The sequence below is a fragment of the Salvia splendens genome, chromosome 13, assembly GCF_004379255.2.
Source record: "Salvia splendens isolate huo1 chromosome 13, SspV2, whole genome shotgun sequence".
Lineage (NCBI taxonomy): Eukaryota > Viridiplantae > Streptophyta > Magnoliopsida > Lamiales > Lamiaceae > Salvia > Salvia splendens.
The window spans coordinates 17,848,904-17,866,080 of NC_056044.1; the positions used below are offsets into that span (position 1 = coordinate 17,848,904).

Sequence of the window (17,177 nt, forward strand, 5' to 3'; positions counted from 1 at the left end):
AATGTCATGGTAGCTTGTTATACAAGCCGATCCTTAGTAAGGATGTTGCCAAATATCAATAATGCATTTTCCCATATATATTTTATTATATAAACAATAATCTTTGACGTCCAAGAGAGAGAAGGGGAAGATGGTATATATCGAAGATGTTATAATCGTATATGGACACAGTTCATATATTGAAAATGTTTGTCTACTTATTTGTTGCGTGTTTTTAAATGCTTCTCTAGTTGGATGAATTGTATTATTCAATTACTATGGCTTATAGTTATATATTGTTTTTTATTCTTTACTCTAAAGTTCAATAATTGTTGGTTAAGTTCTCAACATGTCCCATTAAAATAGTCCACAAATTTTCACACTTGCACATTAGAGTTTATCAGATGGCCACGAGGAAATAAGATGCTTGTTTAAGATACGTGTATAAAATAGAAGACATTGATATTAGTAACCCCTATCAAATCTATGAAGTTTTTCTCAAATATATAATTTCATCTTATACGAGTAGCAACAATCAAATCTATCTACTCAAATATGTAGTTACATACATACATACTTGTAAGTAGCAACTAGGACAGGTAATTCGGTCATCGGTTAGTCGGTTAACCGATGACCGAACCGAATATCACACTTCTCGGTTAACCGATAACCGAAAAATTCGGTTATCGGTTCGGTTTGGTTCCAAAATTAAGGAGTCTACTCGGTTATCGGTTCGGTTCGGTTCCAATCGGTTCTAACCGATTGGAACCGAATTACTCCAGTAACGTTAAACAGTGCGTTGGGAGCTTGCAGCCATTCTGGACTCGTTGATGAAGGAAAATCATTGTTTGATTCGATGAGGAGAGAGCATGGGATTCACCCTAGCGTGGAGCATTACGCTTGCATTGTGGATCTTCTTGGCAGAGCTAATAGACTAAAGGAAGCGGCTCGGATCATAGCCGATATGCGAGATGAGCCAGGGGCAATGGTGTGGGGCGCTCTCCTCGGATCGTGCATGATTCATTGCAACGTGGACTTGCAGAGAGGGCGAGCAGGATGTTGTTTGAGCTCGAGCCCACGAATGCAGGGAACTATGTGCTTCTTGCTGGGATATACGCGGAGGCGAAGATATGGGACGAGGTGAAGAGAGTGAAGAAGGTGTTGGAAGAGAAGGGGCTGCAGAAGGTACCGGGATGCTGCTGGATTGAAGCGAAGAAAAGGGTGTACTCGATTAGGTCTGTGGACGAGGTGAATCCTCAAATCGAGTTGGTCCATGCTTTGGTGGTGAAGCTGTCGGAGGAGATGATGGAGCAGGGGTATGTGCCGGAGACGAAATCGGTGCTGTACGAGCTTGATACAGAGGAGAAGCAGCGGGTGCTGTTGGGGCACAGTGAGAAATAGGCTATGAAATGTATAAATTTTTTTTTAATTCGGTTCCGGTTCGTTTAACCGGAACCGAACCGACCCTATTCGGTTAGGAACCGAACCGAACCGAGGCCAATTCGGTTTCGGTTCCGGAGCTTCAATCTCGGTTACTTTTATGCTCGGTTAACCGTATTGTCGGTTCGGTTCTAACCGAACCGACCGAATAACCTGCCCTAGTAGCAACTATCAAATTTGTCTTCTCAATTATGAGTCACATACTTGCATGCCCTCTTAACCGAACCGACATAATAACCTTCCCTAGTAGCAACTATCAAATTTGTCTTTCTCAAATATGACTCACATACTTGCATGCCCTAAGAGGGCTTATTCAGTTGCCCCTTCTCCAACTTCACATCGTTGTTCTGTTTTGCTCTTTCTCTACCTTCACATCATTGTTCTGTTTTGCTCTTTCTCCACCTTCACATCTTCTCTCTCATAAGATTGTCCACCGTTGATTGCTAGGTCAGTGTTGTCTCTTAGCCCGTCGGTCCATGTTTAATTTGTCATGGCCCGTCTCTACAACCTTTCTTTCCCCCTATTTTAACTACTCCCTCCATCCCACTCGAAATATCCACCTTTCATCCACTCAAGACGTCCACATTCTATATTTGAAAATAAATCTCTCTCCTCTCCTCTCTCCTCATTATCCCCTCCACTTTATCTCATACAATTAGTCCACCTAAAATCCCGTGTCATTCAAGAATGTGGATATTTTAAATAAGACAAGAGAGTACATTCCATCTCATCCCAATCCCTGTGACGCACCTAATCTGACCAATGTTAGACAAGTCATAACAATGAGATTTATTATTGTCCTAATTCATAATTGTATGCATAAAAAAAAGAATCAAGAAAAGATGTCCATTGCTTTATAGAAGTTTAAGAGAAGCGTGACTGGGTGACAGTTGAACATTTTATAATTTCAAATCAAGAATCACAAAAACAGTCGATTCAAATTACAGTAGAGAGATGTAGACGAAAAGATAAATAACAAGAACCATACACTGCACCAATATCGATCTTTAGGAAAGTTATCAAAGATAAGAAATCACAAACACATGAGGGAGAAACCCATCTAAAACTGGACATCACCAAAGAAGCAGACTATTACCCTCTAACTACATGCTACAACCATCAATTCTTGATTCCTTTAACAGATATAGAGTGAGAATAGCAAAGACGCCTGAGATGGGAGGATCCTAAACCACAACACCCTTTTCTACTCATTGTCGGGCTTAGGTGCTTCCTTGATCTCTTCAGAATTATCATCCTGCAAAACGGACAAGGAGCAACACCACAAATTACTATCTTCTGACACCTAGAATGAAACCAGAGCACCAAACACAGGGAAGAAAAGCGAGACAAACCTGCATATCCGAAGTCCACAAGGTGAGGTTGTCACGGAGAAGCTGCATGATCAGGGTGCTATCCTTGTAAGATTCCTCACCAAGAGTGTCCAACTCAGCTATTGCCTCGTCAAAAGCCTAGAAGAAAAGGCAAAGGTATACGTTAGCCTGCGAACTCAAATCATTCAATGCAGGTTTTGACATCACTACATATGGAAGTGCATACGCAAGGTGTAATTCGGTAAAATGACAAACCTGTTTAGCAAGATTGCAAGCGCGATCAGGAGAATTCAAGATCTCGTAGTAGAAGACAGAGAAGTTGAGTGCCAGGCCGAGACGGATAGGATGAGTAGGGGCGAGCTCTGTATTAGCAATGTCCTACAGATATGCAAGACAGCAAGAGGCGTGCTAAGTAAAAATTTTCGGAAAATCAACTTTGTTAGGGCGTGTATTGATTTAGCACAGCATATAGATAGCCAATAATTAATACGGTAGCTATAACATTCAATTGACAGCGTGAATCAATGATCAGATCTGCATTTTCGCACTAAATTAATGGAATCTCAACTATAGTAATTACGCATGAGGAATATGATGTATCCAATTGGGGGCGAATATAGGTCAACAACACAGTTGATCGACTACCAGCGTTTATTTGTTTCAAAACCCTAATTATTTCAATCAGTATACTAAAATGAAATTCAACAATACAGTTGTTCGATTATTTGGTTCAAAACCCTAATTATTTCAATCAGTATGCTAAAATGAAATTAGGCCGAAAATCTCGCACAGAGAGATCAAAAAGTAACAAAAAAGGTCAAATCAAGGGAAGAAGAAAAGAACCTGAGCGGACTTGTAGGCGGAGAGAGTGTTCTCGGCAGCTTCCTTGCGCTCGGCTCCAGTCTTAAACTCGGCCAAGTAGCGATAGTAATCGCCCTTCATCTTCAAGTAGAAGACCTTGGAATCGCCGTTGGAGGCAGATCCGATGAGTTTGGCGTCTAGGAGGTTGAGAATGCCGTCGCAAATGGAGGAGAGCTCGGACTCGATCTTAGATCTGTAGGTCTTGATGGCGGAGACGTGCGCGTCGTTGCCGCGGCTCTCCTCCTTCTGCTCGATGGAGGAGATGATGCGCCAGGAAGCGCGGCGGGCGCCGATGACGTTTTTGTAGGCGACGGAGAGGAGGTTGCGCTCCTCGACGGAGAGCTCGTCGCCATCGACGGCGTTGACGACCTTCTCCATGAACTCCACCATCTCCTCGTAGCGCTCGGCCTGCTCCGCGAGCTTGGCCATGTAAACACTCTCCTCACGCGGGGACGCCATTTCAGGATTTGATTTGTAGAGAGAGAATATTAGAGAGTGTGTTGTTGTCTTCGGAGAGAGATAGATAGATAGTAGGGAAAAATAGAAGCGGAGGGTGTTTTGTTCTCTTCTGCTAAGAGCGTCCACTGTAATGTGGACGCGGCTGTAGCCGCGTTTGGGGCGGAAGCGGGGCGGCTTATAGTTGGAAGGGTGTCCGCCGCGGGGGTGGACGCGGCGGGTGAGGAGGGGCGGCGGAAGCGCGATCGCCGACTCCGGGGCGAGGATGCGGCTGAGGTTGGCTGGAGAGAGAAGGAGTGGGGCTATAGCCGCGGCTGACGCGGCGGCGCGGCGGTTCGATTCGGGGGGCGGCGGTGGGAGGGGGCTGTCCGCCCCCTATAGTGGAATAGCCCAGCAATAGCCCAGCCATAGCCTAGCCACTGCCACATCATCAGCATTAACAATCCTCCTGCCACATCATCAAAACAAGCAAATAGCCCAGCCATAGCCTAGCCACTTACTATCCACATCACTATTAACAAATATGTACAAAATGAAATAATTAACAATCACACAATATACGGAATTAAATTTACGACACAAAAACGAGAAAATTCACTAATATTAATAAAATTTAAAAAGTACATTAATTTAAAAAAATTACATAATAAAAAAAAACTAACGTCGTGCAGTCCTCCGCGCCCATAACTCTTCAATTAAATCTTTTGGAGTCGAATATGAGCCTCCGTTTGGCGCATGTCGGCATGTGCTTGGAGGCGGCCGTCTTCATCGTGGGGTACCCCACTCCGTACGTTAGGGGCGGCAACGCCGTGGCTTGGACCAGCTTCATTATCGTCGTTGGCCCAATCAGTCAGTTGTCCACCTTCATCTTCGACAATCATGTTGTGCATGATTATACAGGCGTACATTATATCAGCAATGCAGTCGACGTGCCACAAATGCGTTGGCCCCTTAACCGCCGCCCATCGAGCCTGGAGCACACCAAATGCGCGTTCCACGTCCTTGCGCGCCGACTCCTGCCGTGCCGCAAAGTAGGCCTTCTTCTCATCTCCTGGGCATTGGATCGTCTTCACAAAGACGGGCCACCTAGGGTATATCCCATCCGTCAAGTAGTAGCCCATATCATGTCGGTTGTCGTTGGCGACAAAACTGATGGCCGGACCGACACCTTGACACTGCTCGTTGAAAAGTGGCGACGAGTTGAGGACGTTGAGGTCGTTGTTCGAACCAGCTATCCCAAAATACGCATGCCAAATCCACAGCCGGTAATCAGCTACGGCCTCGAGGATCATCGTGGGATTCTTTCTTTTGTAGCCGATAGTGTACATCCCCTTCCAGGCGGCGGGGCAGTTCTTCCACTCCCAATGCATACAATCTATGCTGCCTAACATCCCTTGGAACCCATGCTGTTTCCCGTGCATCCGCAGCAGATCCCTGCAGTCATCGGGGGTAGGGCTTCGAAGGTACTGATCACCGAATATTTCAATCACGCCCTGACAGAAATACTTCATACACTCCAGGGCAGTCGTCTCCCCGATGTGGAGGTACTCGTCCCACATGTCTGCAGCGCCTCCGTAGGCCAACCGCCGGATTGCCGCAGTGCACTTTTGAATAGGAGTGTGGCCGGGTCTGCCAGCCGCATCGTGCCTAAAGCAGAAATACATATATCGTTGCTCCAATCCGTTAACAATACGCATAAACAGGGACCTGCGCATCCTAAAATAACGGGCAAGTCGCGTATATATAGTGTTTCGGAAACAAAAAAATTAAAAATTCGCGCTAGGCGATCCGGACGCTGCAATAGCGCCTAGCGGATCGCCTAGCGCACAGCCTAGCGCCACGGAACCGCCGAGCGCTAGGCGGTTTTTTTTCGGGAAATCCGCTAGGCGGCTGCAATAGATCGCCTAGCGCACCGCCTAGCGCCGGCGGTCGGCTAGGCGGTGCGCTAGGCGCTATTGTGGATGCTCTAAGGCGGACACGCCCAATAGCCCCGCCCCAGTTTTTGTCCATAGCCCCAATTTTATTGTCCATAGCCCCAAAATTTTGTGTCCGCCACTATAGTGGACACCTCCAATAGCCCCCAAATTTTATAATCAACCTTCGTTTTATAATATTTCAAGTAATTATGAACAAATTTATCGGGCTCTTAGTGGATTAGAAGAAGCCGACTATACGAATTAAAAATAAAAATAAAATACAAATTAAAATTAAAATTAGAATTACACACTAAATTAAAATCAAAATCACACACTACATTGAATCTAGTACAAATCACTACCAAACTAGATGTTGTGTTTGAATGGTGTGAAAATAATGAATGGAGTGGGGTGTATTTATAGGTGAATTGAAGTGTAAAAAAAAAATTAAAAATCGCATGCAACCGCCGCGGCGGATATCCGCTACTATAATAGCCGCGGCTATAGCCGCGCCTATACCCCCACCGCCGCGTCCTCGCCCCACTCGCGGCGAAGCCCCGTCCGCCGCCCTCCCCCCACCAGCCGCGTCCACCCTCGCGGCGGACACCCCCCCACTATGACCGCCGCGCCTACCGCCCCCCTTCGCGGCGTCCGCCGCGTCCACTCCATAGTGGACGCTCTAAGAATCCACAGTGGGCGGACATCCAAAAAAATAATAAAAAACCGGGAAAGCCGCAGAACTCCGGTGTACGCAACGGACGTCCGTATCCTTATGCATGCTGCCTAATGGCGGACGTCCGATACGCCGGTCCGATACGCCGGTACATCTGCCATCGTAGATGCTCTTATTAACAAGTAAAAATTAAATATTTTAAATAAACTACTGGGCTGGACAGCCTGGATCCAATCAGTCCAAAGATATAATTTGATTTAATTATACCTTCCGATAATCTCTATTTTTCCATAGAGAAGTTCTAATCTGTGTATGAATTTCTGACTTATGTTCCATATTCCCATAAAAATAATACTCCCTACATTTCCTATTTTTTATTATCCACGAAAAATATATTAAGTTTGAAAAAGGACTCTACATTTGCTACCTAACAAAATTAAACACTACTAATAATATGGACTCAACATTCCATTAACACTACTTCTCTCTTACTTTTTTTCCTTTCTCTCTTACTATTTTTTTTAGGTTATCCCACAAAAATAATCATCTTCTACTTTTAGTAAATTTTTCTCTTTTATAAGATGGGTCACATTCTCAACGAATAATACTCTAAACACTTTTTCTTTTTTCATCTCTATTAGTTTACTAATTTTACATTGAAATCCGTGCCATCTCCAAAATCCCTATTTTTATAGGACTTGAGAAAGTATAAATATACCTATGTAATTTGTAATGTCTCAATTATTAAATTATTAAATCCATTCCGTCTCCAGAATCCCTACTTTTAGAGATGTAATGTCTCAATTATTAAATTAAAAATGATACTCCTTCCGTCACATAAAAATATGGGCAATGAGCATGACACGAGAATTAAAACAAAATTAGAAAGTAAGAGAGATGAGGAGAATTGTATGATAAAGTAAGAGATGAGAGGAGAATGATAGTTAAAGTAGCGTTAGTAGATAGTGGAACCTACATTATTTAATTGATATAACTTTCCAAAAATGGAATGCACATATTTTTGTGGAACGGACGAAAATGGAAAGTGCACATATTTTTATGAGACGAAGGAAGTAATTTTTAATATATAATTTGTAAAGTAAGAGATATAGAAAAAAATTATTAAAGTATTGTTGTATTATTACTGATAGAGCATTTTTTTTTGTAAAATAAAAATTTTCTGAATTTAAGAAACATACCAAAATGAAAAATACTTTTTATTTTTAAAAGATCAAGAGAATAGTTATATTTTGCCATAGTTGTCTTTAAAAATAGAAACTATTTCTATTTTGGTGCATCCCTTAAAATTAAAAACTTTATATTTGAGGATATTTTTTCTCACTAATGATGTGATACTCATTCTCCATTAACTATACTATAATCACTTATTATTTTTATCTCTCTTACTTTACCAATTATGCGTTAAAACCTGTGTCATTTAAAAAAAATCTTTTTGACAAGGACGTGGGTAGTAGTAAATTATTTCTATATTTGGGAAAGTTTTTATAGTAGTACTCCCTGCGTTCCTTGTTAATAGAGACATTTCTTTTCGCCACGGAGTTTAAGAATAATTTATTAAATGGATGGTGGGAAAAGTAATAGAGAATAAAATAAGAGAGATGAATAGAGAATAAAGTAAAAGGGGAATTACTTTTTGCCAAAAATAGAAATGACTCAATTAACTTGAACTACTCAAAATAGAAAAATGATTCTATTAACATGGAATGGAGAGTGTATCTTATTACCCACTAATATTACTTTAATTTGTAGTATTATTTTTCTATCTCATATTTTACTAGTTTCATCTTAAAATAAAGACTCCCTCTGTCCCAAAAAAATAGTTTTCAACAAATAATAATCTTACACATCATTTATAATGTGGAGCCCACAATCAACTAACCCATTTCAGTGTCGTTTTCCTCTCTCTCTCTCTCTCTCTCTCTCTCTCTCTTTTCTCATATCTTTTACTTTATCAATTATATATTATAATCCAAGTCATTTACAAATTTATCAATATTTTGGGAACGGATGGATTACTTATAAAAATATATATTTTTAATAATCAGAATACTATATAAAATCACTACTTATATTCTGAATGAGGAAAATTTGATGATTCATAATTAGGCATGCACAATTGTTGAATCACAAAAAAGCCAAATCTAGTCCCTTCGTTTCTTAAAAATCGAAACTTTGGAAACATCACGATTTAATTGTAAAATTGGTAAAGTAAAAGAGATGAAGAGAGAAACTAGTGAAATTAGTGTTAATAGATTATGAGATCTATTTCCTATAATGTAAAATTTTTATTTTTAGAAAAAAGATAAAAAGAAATAATTTTTATTTTTAGAAAACAGAGTATTTATTTATTTCAATCAATTTTCTTGTGTTGAAGGTCTACACTCACATTCACTGAATCACAAACGAAGCTGGATATACTATTCGTAGTCTTACCACTTATTATTCATCATATATTTTATTGATCTCTATCTCCACTTCTGCGCTCCCTCCGTTAAGTCACCTTGTTACTACCGAGATAGCTCTGGCGACTCTACTATGATACATGTAGCACACACCACACCACTAGAGGTGCCCACGGTTCCGGAACCGGCTATTACGGTTCCGAACCGCCGGTTCTAGTTTTGGAAATTGCCGAACCGGAACTGAACCGCGAGGGTGTTTCACGGTTACGGTTCTAGTTCCAAAATCACCGGTTTCGGTTGCGAACAGGTGATTTTTCGGCACGGTTTTTCACTGTTCCAACCGTCGGTTTTTTGCGGTTCCGGCTTGGTTTCACGGTTTTGGTTTTAAACTGCCCAGAACCGGCGGTTCCGGCACAGTTTCAGTTCAAAAATTTTTGAACCTGAATCAAACCACGGTTCAAAAATCGATATTTTCGGTTCGGATAAATTCTCATTGGTTCAGTTCGGAACCGTAACCGACGGTTACAGTTTCAGTTTTAACCGCCGTTTCGGTAATCCTTAGGCAGGTCTACACACCACCAATCTGTTGCTAAATTACGATCCCATTATGTATGTAACCTATAGGGACGGTACATTCTTGCAATGGTAGTAGGAGTGTGCGGTCTCGTAGAGTAGAATCACAAATAAGCTACATGGATTAATAAGACACATGATGGCACATGGCGCATTCCGAGCTGGCGGGTGAGGTGTCGAGCTGAGTTGGCGTACGCATGGGGCACGTGAATGTGTGGGAATATGAATAGGAGAGGACCACCACCTTCGAGGTCATGTTGATAGTGTGAATGTTGGTATGCATTGGGTCATGGATCCATACCAATTATCTTGTTGTGTATTATTGTTTCCCTTGTATTTCACCGTTCGATTTCCATTAATATAGTTACTCTTGACCGTAATCTTCTTAATTTGAGTATTTATCGTTGTGTGGTGTGAGTGATATCGGTCAAGATCGGGAATTCTCGAGCTAAGACCGTATCAAGTGGTATTCAGAGCCCTCGATTCCGGGCTGGTTCGGTAATGCGTGGATTGGAGATGGTGAAAAAGGTGTTTGAAATGGTGGAGGAGAGAATAAGTGCAATCATGGATCAATTTGCAGTGAGGCATGTGGAAAAAATGGCGGAGATGATGCAAGCCATTGCAACAATCAATTTGCAAAATCAGCAGAATTCAAGGAAATTAGAGAGTGGCAAAGGATCTGGATGTGTGACGGTGAAGCAGGAGGATTGGGGAAGATCTACTCGTTACGAGTACCCTAAATTCGATGGCGAAAGGTTTGAGGGATGGGTGATGCGAGCAGAATACTTCTTTGAGGCTACTAAGGTGCCAGAGAGAGATAGAGTGAGGGTGGCTGCGATCCATTTGGAGGGAAAAGCCTTGCAATGGTATAGGGGTTTCGCAAGTTTGCAAGAGGAAATTGCATATGCGAATTGGGAATGCTACATCTCGGCGCTATAAGCTTGCTTTGGAGCGTCTTCCTATGACGATCCGCTAGACGATCTGAGAAAGTTCAGGCAAAAAGGGATGTTACAACATTACATGGATGAGTTTGATGAGCTCTATCCTAGAATGGGAATAAGAGAGGATCAAGCATTAAGTTACTTTTTGTCAGGTCTAATGGATGAACTACAGATGAGTGTAAGAATGTACAAACCAAAGAGCTTGGCTGAAGCTTATTCACTAGTGAAATTGCAGGAACTTACAGTGAAGGCCTTGGGTGGTAAATCGAAGGTGATGCAGGGCGGTGGGCAGGCTTCGAACAAACAATCAGGGCCTATTGGAAATTGGAGCAACGGAGACAAACGTGGGACAAATACAATGGGGGTGAGAGATAATACCCAGTTGACTCCGAAAGAAATGGATGAAAAACATGCGAGGAAGGAATGCTTTTGGTGTACTGAGAAGTTCACTCCAAATCACCAGTGTGCTAGGAGAAAGTCCTTTGTGATACACATGATTGAGCAAGAAGTGATCGAGGAGAAAGAAAAAGCAAATGAAGCGGGGGAAAAAATGATAATGAAGAGGATCTTCAACTCTCGCTACATGCGGTGTGGGGGAAGGATGGACCTCAGATTATGAGGAAATGAGGGAATTGTCAGAAAAGGCCCTTGGAAATCTTAGTTGATACCGGAAGCACACACAACTTTTTAAGTAGCAAAGTAGCTGCGCGAATCAAAGGGGGTTTGAAACAAGTAATTCCTAGAGCTGTGGAAGTTACTAACAGGCATGTGCTGCAGTGTACTGAGAAGTGCGAAGGTCTGATGTGGGAGATGCAGGGGTTTTCATTCACTACAGAGGTTTATATTATTTATTCCTTTGGAGACTTATGATCTCATATTGGGAGGGCAGTGGCTATCAACTTTGGGCGAAATTTGATGGACCTTTGATAAGTTGAGTACGAATTTTGAGCTCAATGGAGTGGAAGTGACCTTGTAAGGAGAGTCGTGGCCGACCAGAGGGGATCAACTACATTGTTTACACGCTCTTAACCAACTAGAAGTAGATGCAACTGAAAGGAAGTGGGAGTTATTAATGCCTACAGTTGGTGTAGATCTGGGAAGCTGCTGAGAGTTAAGCTTTGAAGAAATATGGCCAGAGCTGAACCATATTTTAGCTTCCTTTGCTGATGTGTTCGAGGAGCCTAGCAGGCTGCCCGCACTAAGGGAGTAAGATCATAAGATAACACTTAAAGAGGGATCTGATGAGTGAATATTTGGCTATACAAATATGCTACTAATGAGAAGGATGTCACAGAGTCCATGGAGAAGGAAATGCTAGCTTCTGGAGTTATTAGGCATAGCAACAACCCGTTTGCTAGCCTTATAGTTCTAGGCAAAAAGAGTGCTAGTAAAAAAGAAGGGTTCCTCTTGGCGAATGTGTGTAGACTACAGAGCACTCAATGCGATTACAGTGAAAGACAAATATCCCTTTCCCATTATAGAGGAATTGTTGGATGAGCTAGGATCAGCAGGGTGGTTCTCCAAGATAGACTTGCGTTCTGGGTATTGACAAGTTCGTATGGCATCAAATGACAAACGGAAACTACACTACTAGACACCAGAGTAACTGGGACGTAAACCTAGACTAACGGCTGAGAACAACGACGTAAAGAGAATCATATTGAAACTTTCTCGAAATATCCAAACAAAAGGTAATAGCAAGTGGGGACCGAGTCCCTTAACTAACAATTCATATAAAAAGCTGCCGAAAAGTAAAAGGTGGTGCAAAAGACTGCAGATCTGGATTTTATCGACTACGACTTCATCTTCTTTATGTGATCGTCGAGAAACATTGCATAAACAAAATTTCAGACATCATTAAAATAGAGCACGTTCCAGCTAGCACATAAGCACGAAATTTCAAGCTTAAAACAATAGCTCTAAGCTAACTGATCAATAAAAAATTACGTAAAGACAGATTCAACCCATAACCATGCAGACCTTAAACAGAGCTATCCAGATCTACAAACTCAAACTCCAATCCAACATAAATCTCACATCATCCAGCACGAACAAGCTCAGATCGGCAACATCAAACGTCAACAATTAAATCTAAACATTTTATGGTTACTACCTGTTATAATCATCAAGCGAAACAAGATCTAAACATTCATAAACAAAATTTTGACAGAAAATTAACCGAAACACTACTAATTCGTATTCCAAACAGATTTAGACCAGATCCGACAATAAATCAAACATCAACACAAATAGATTTAAAGAATATCCACGAAGCATCCATAACATAAGCAGTATTCAAATCCCATTCTCCAAATATCAAGATCCTCAAGGTAAAAACAAGATAACTTCGATATTTAATAACTACGATGTTCAGAATTCAGCAATATCCCAAAGCATGAAAACTAGTAATCAAAACACGATGACAACAACTGAAAACAACACCACTAGCAGCCGTAATTAACTCCCCTCCAAGTGCGCAGAACTAATGACTAAAATTTTAAGTAATTTTGAGCTAAGAGAAGCTCCAATGAGCACTCCCCGAACTAGCCTCCCCCCATAAAAAACATTCTCTTCTCTTTTCCATTCCATCCCTTTATATAGGGAGGCTTAAGGCTATATTCCCTAGGGCACCCCCCTTGGAATTTACGCTTGTGCCCTTTAAAGGATCTTTGGGATATGCTCTCTTTTTCCACTCTAGCTCCGGCCGCAATCTTTAGGATTCCCCTTGATCAGTTTGGTGACTTAAGGTATTTTGCTTCAAATCTGCTTGATTATTCGTCCACCAGGTTGATCTGCGCCATCAGCATGAATCTGACAGATTTCTACGCACCTGAACTCAAAATCACACATTAGTTCCTAGAGATTCATCCCAGAACCGATGCATGAAATGAGCCTTATCAATAAGCCAGGGATTGCTCCACTAGCTGGCCTTTTACAACCTCTGCCCCTTCATGTTACTATATTTACTGATATAACGATGGACTTTATTGAAGCTCTCCCAACCTCGCAGGGTAAAAACACTATATTTGTGGTGGTAGATACGTTGAGCATATATTTCTTTTTCATGGCTTTATCTCAACCATTCGCATCTAAGGATGTAGCAATTGTCTTTTTGAACTCTGTTTTTAAGTTGCATGGCATGCCTGTGAAAATAGTAAGTGATAGATGAGCCATCTTTGTGGGAGCTTTCTGGAAGGATTTCATGGGATTGCTGGGCGTGGACTTATTATATTCAACGGCTTACCGCCCAGAAACTGATGGCTAGTCGGAGGTTGTGAACCATTGTTTGTAATGTTACCTTCATTGCTCTATGGGGGAAAAACCCCATTCTTGGGTGCAGTGGCTCGGTCTAGCAGAGTTTTGGTATAACACATCGTTCCACTCTAGCATCAAAATGACTCCCTTTGATGCTTTATATGGCTTCGCACCCCCTTACATATTCCATATTTACCCGGAGATTAGAAGATGTAGGCTGTGGATATCACCATGAGGGACAAAGAAGCTTTGATTGAGGTGCTGAAACTTAATATGCAAAAGGCCGCGGATAGGATGAAGAAGCAGATGGATCAAGGCCATAGTGATAAGGAATATGTAGTTGGTGATTGGGTTTGGCTAAAACTACAAGCGTACAGACATAAGTCAATCTGAGGTCCACACAATAAGTTTGATACCAAATTCTATGGGCCATATCAGATTATCGACAAGGTAGGGAAGGTTGCTTTCAAGCATAGCTTGCCTACATCGGCCGCTATACAAAATGTCTTTCATGTATCTCTACTCCGACCAGCGGCAACTCCTACTACTCCCGTTGTTGACCTTCCACCCATGTCTTCCATCAACGATGCTATTCCCTAAGCCATCCTTGAGCGTAAAATGGTGAAACACCAAAATCATGCAACGACGCAATGGTTGATACATTGGGCGAGCAAGTCTTCGGCTGATGCTTCTTGGGAGTTTGCCGATGTCATCAAGGAGCGATTCCCGTGGTTCCTTTGGGCCAAGGAACCTTAAGGTGAGGGTATTGTTGCATGCATAAATTATGATCCCATTATGCATGCAACCTATAGGGGCGATACATTCTTGCGATTGTAGGAGTGTGCGGTTGATAAGGGTCATTTCATGCATCAGTTATGGTGTTAAATTCTGTGATTTTCATGAACTAACACATGTTTATAAGTTTAGGTGCGTAGAGAATCTGCTGGACCCAGGAAGCGGATGAAAAATTTACCAGACAAAGGAAATCGAAGGAAAATGGAGTGAAGAAGCCAACTTGCAACTTGACCATAGGGATTACATGAGTAGAAGCGGGAGCAGCTGTGAGTGGAAAAGCATCTTTTGAACGATCTTCTAGGAAGGGAAAAAATGACAAATCATCAAGGGAGAGTACCCTAGAAATCCGAGCATCAACTATAAATAGAGACACAACATGAAGAGAGGCATCATCAGGCTCACACATTCACTTTTTGCTCTTAGCTCATTTCTCTTCGCTTCACACAAACATATTTCTCTGCGCACTTAGCATCAATGGGGTAAATTCTGGGAGTTCATGGTAGTCTAGTTCAGTTTCCGTGGTGTAATACCGTCCCTGCGAAGGGAGAAGATACAATTACTTTATTTTCTATCGTTTTGAGCTGAGACTTCATCGTTTTGGAAGCTCGATGTCTAATATTTCTGTGTTGACTCTTAATCAAGTAGCTATGAAAGTTTCTGTTTCCTGTTCAGTTGTTTCTGATGTTTGATTGTTGGTTTTTATTGAATTGGATGCTTTTCGCAATTGATGTTTGATTTGGAGTTGAAATTGGGTTGATTGGAGTTGAATTGCTATTGAATCGGTTGAATCTGAATTAAGGAGTATGTATCTGAATATATCAGGGTTGGTTTTTGTTGACCTGGGTTGAATTGTTGATCGGAGTTGTGGATCTGAGACGTGATGTTCTGATTTGCATGGTTATGGATGTTTTCATAACCATGTTTGATGCTCAATTTTCGTTTGTGTTTACTTAGGTCGTTGAAGAAGATGAAGTTAGAAGTTAGTTAGAAGTCTGATCTGTCACTGGCCGTTGTTTACTTTCTGCAGCTTTTCTGTCAGTAGCTAAATCGGAAAAATGGTCCCCACTGCATGTTTATGTATTGTTTAGCTGTTTTCTGAAACCCGTTTGCTTGACCCAATAGTTTAGTTATTTGAATTCCTCTAGTTAACTTCATTTCCGTCAGTCATGCATGGTACGTACCTTTTCATGTTTCCTAGGTCTAGTAGATAGATTAGTCACCCTTAAATTCCTCTGAGTCTAGTAGTTAAACAAGCCTTAACCCATGAGTTGCGTGGCAGCAGCCAACCCCTTCCAGATCCTCTGAACACTTGCTAACCCCTTGCATCTCTGTGGGATCGATCCTTACTACCCTATACTAGCCAATAGTAGAATGGGTTAAGGTTTTGATAGTGATTGAGAGTATCCCAACGACACACTCAGATAGTTTTAAGGTTTGCTAGGCATAGCGGCTGAGTTAATCCTCTGGACCTGTTTGATCTGCACCTGCACACACTCAATCAGTCACTTCAAATGGCACCGTTGCCGGGGATGGATGGTGTATTTTATGTTTTTGTTTAGAGTGATTTGGTGTATATAGTTTTGATCTGTTTAATTTTCTTCTTTTTCATTTTCAGTTTATGACCAGAGGCTCGTGGTACGGGCACTGGAACGATACATCTAATTGGAGGGATAACCAAACTAGTTGGTGGGCTAAGGAAACAACAGCCCCTGTTACTACCAAGTCCGGGTTAACCACACCAAACCCAACACCTTCGAGTTTAGAAAGTGAGGCAGAGCTAGCCTCACCTGTGAAACTAGAACCGGAATTACCTCCGGAGTTTGAAGAAGAGCAGCTAGAAGTTATGGCAAAGATAGTTGATAATGATCCTGAGATAGGGTCGCTGAACGCCCACCTCAACGGTGATCCAGCCCAGGTGATAGTGGTCACACCAGCACAGCTTGCGATTGAAGTAAAGACAAATGTCTTATCGGTGACGCCACACTACTATGGGAAAAAATTGAATGTCCGTATGAGTTTTTGCACGAATTTTGCAAGCTCTGCGGAATCCAGAAGTGACCCGCTGGGTCAAGTGAAGAAGATTACAGGTTGCGTTCTCTCTGAAGCGTGGGATTTGATGATCGGTTGTGTGTTTTAAGAGCTCTTTCTTTAATGCAACTTCTTAGGTCCAGAGGATTCGCTAGAGCACAGGGTCTAGGAGATCGTGAACATTCAGAATGCAGTCGTTGTCACAGTAAATCCCGCTTCAAAACCTCAACCCTCTACACTATTGGCTAGTATAGAGAAGTCGGGATCGAAACCACGAGGATGGAAGTGTTAGAATGCATTGAGAGAACTTTTGGATGGTTGACTGCTGCCACGCAACACGAGGATTGAGTTTTAACTACTAGTCTTGGGAATTGAAATCTAGTCTATTCTAACTACCAGATCTGGAGAACTGAAAGTACGTAAAACATAAATGCATGCATGTTTCGTATCCAAAAGCAACTCGAGAGTATTCACCAAATTCCTAAGTCAAGTAAAAGAGTTTCCTA

The 17,177-nt window shown here is 41.8% G+C and overlaps 1 protein-coding gene across 1 annotated transcript; it reads right to left on the reverse strand.

Annotated features, from left to right (window-relative positions):
* Positions 1-2,299: 2,299 nt before the first annotated feature.
* Positions 2,300-4,148, reverse strand: LOC121759894 (14-3-3-like protein 16R). The gene is made up of 4 exons (XM_042155464.1): positions 3,594-4,148; positions 3,006-3,128; positions 2,772-2,888; positions 2,300-2,674 (listed from the first exon to the last, which is right to left on the reverse strand). The coding sequence occupies exons 1-4, from the start codon at positions 4,068-4,070 to the stop codon at positions 2,624-2,626; spliced, it is 768 nt and encodes a 255-aa protein (XP_042011398.1). The 5' UTR covers positions 4,071-4,148; the 3' UTR covers positions 2,300-2,623.
* Between the last annotated feature and the right edge of the window lie 13,029 nt (positions 4,149-17,177).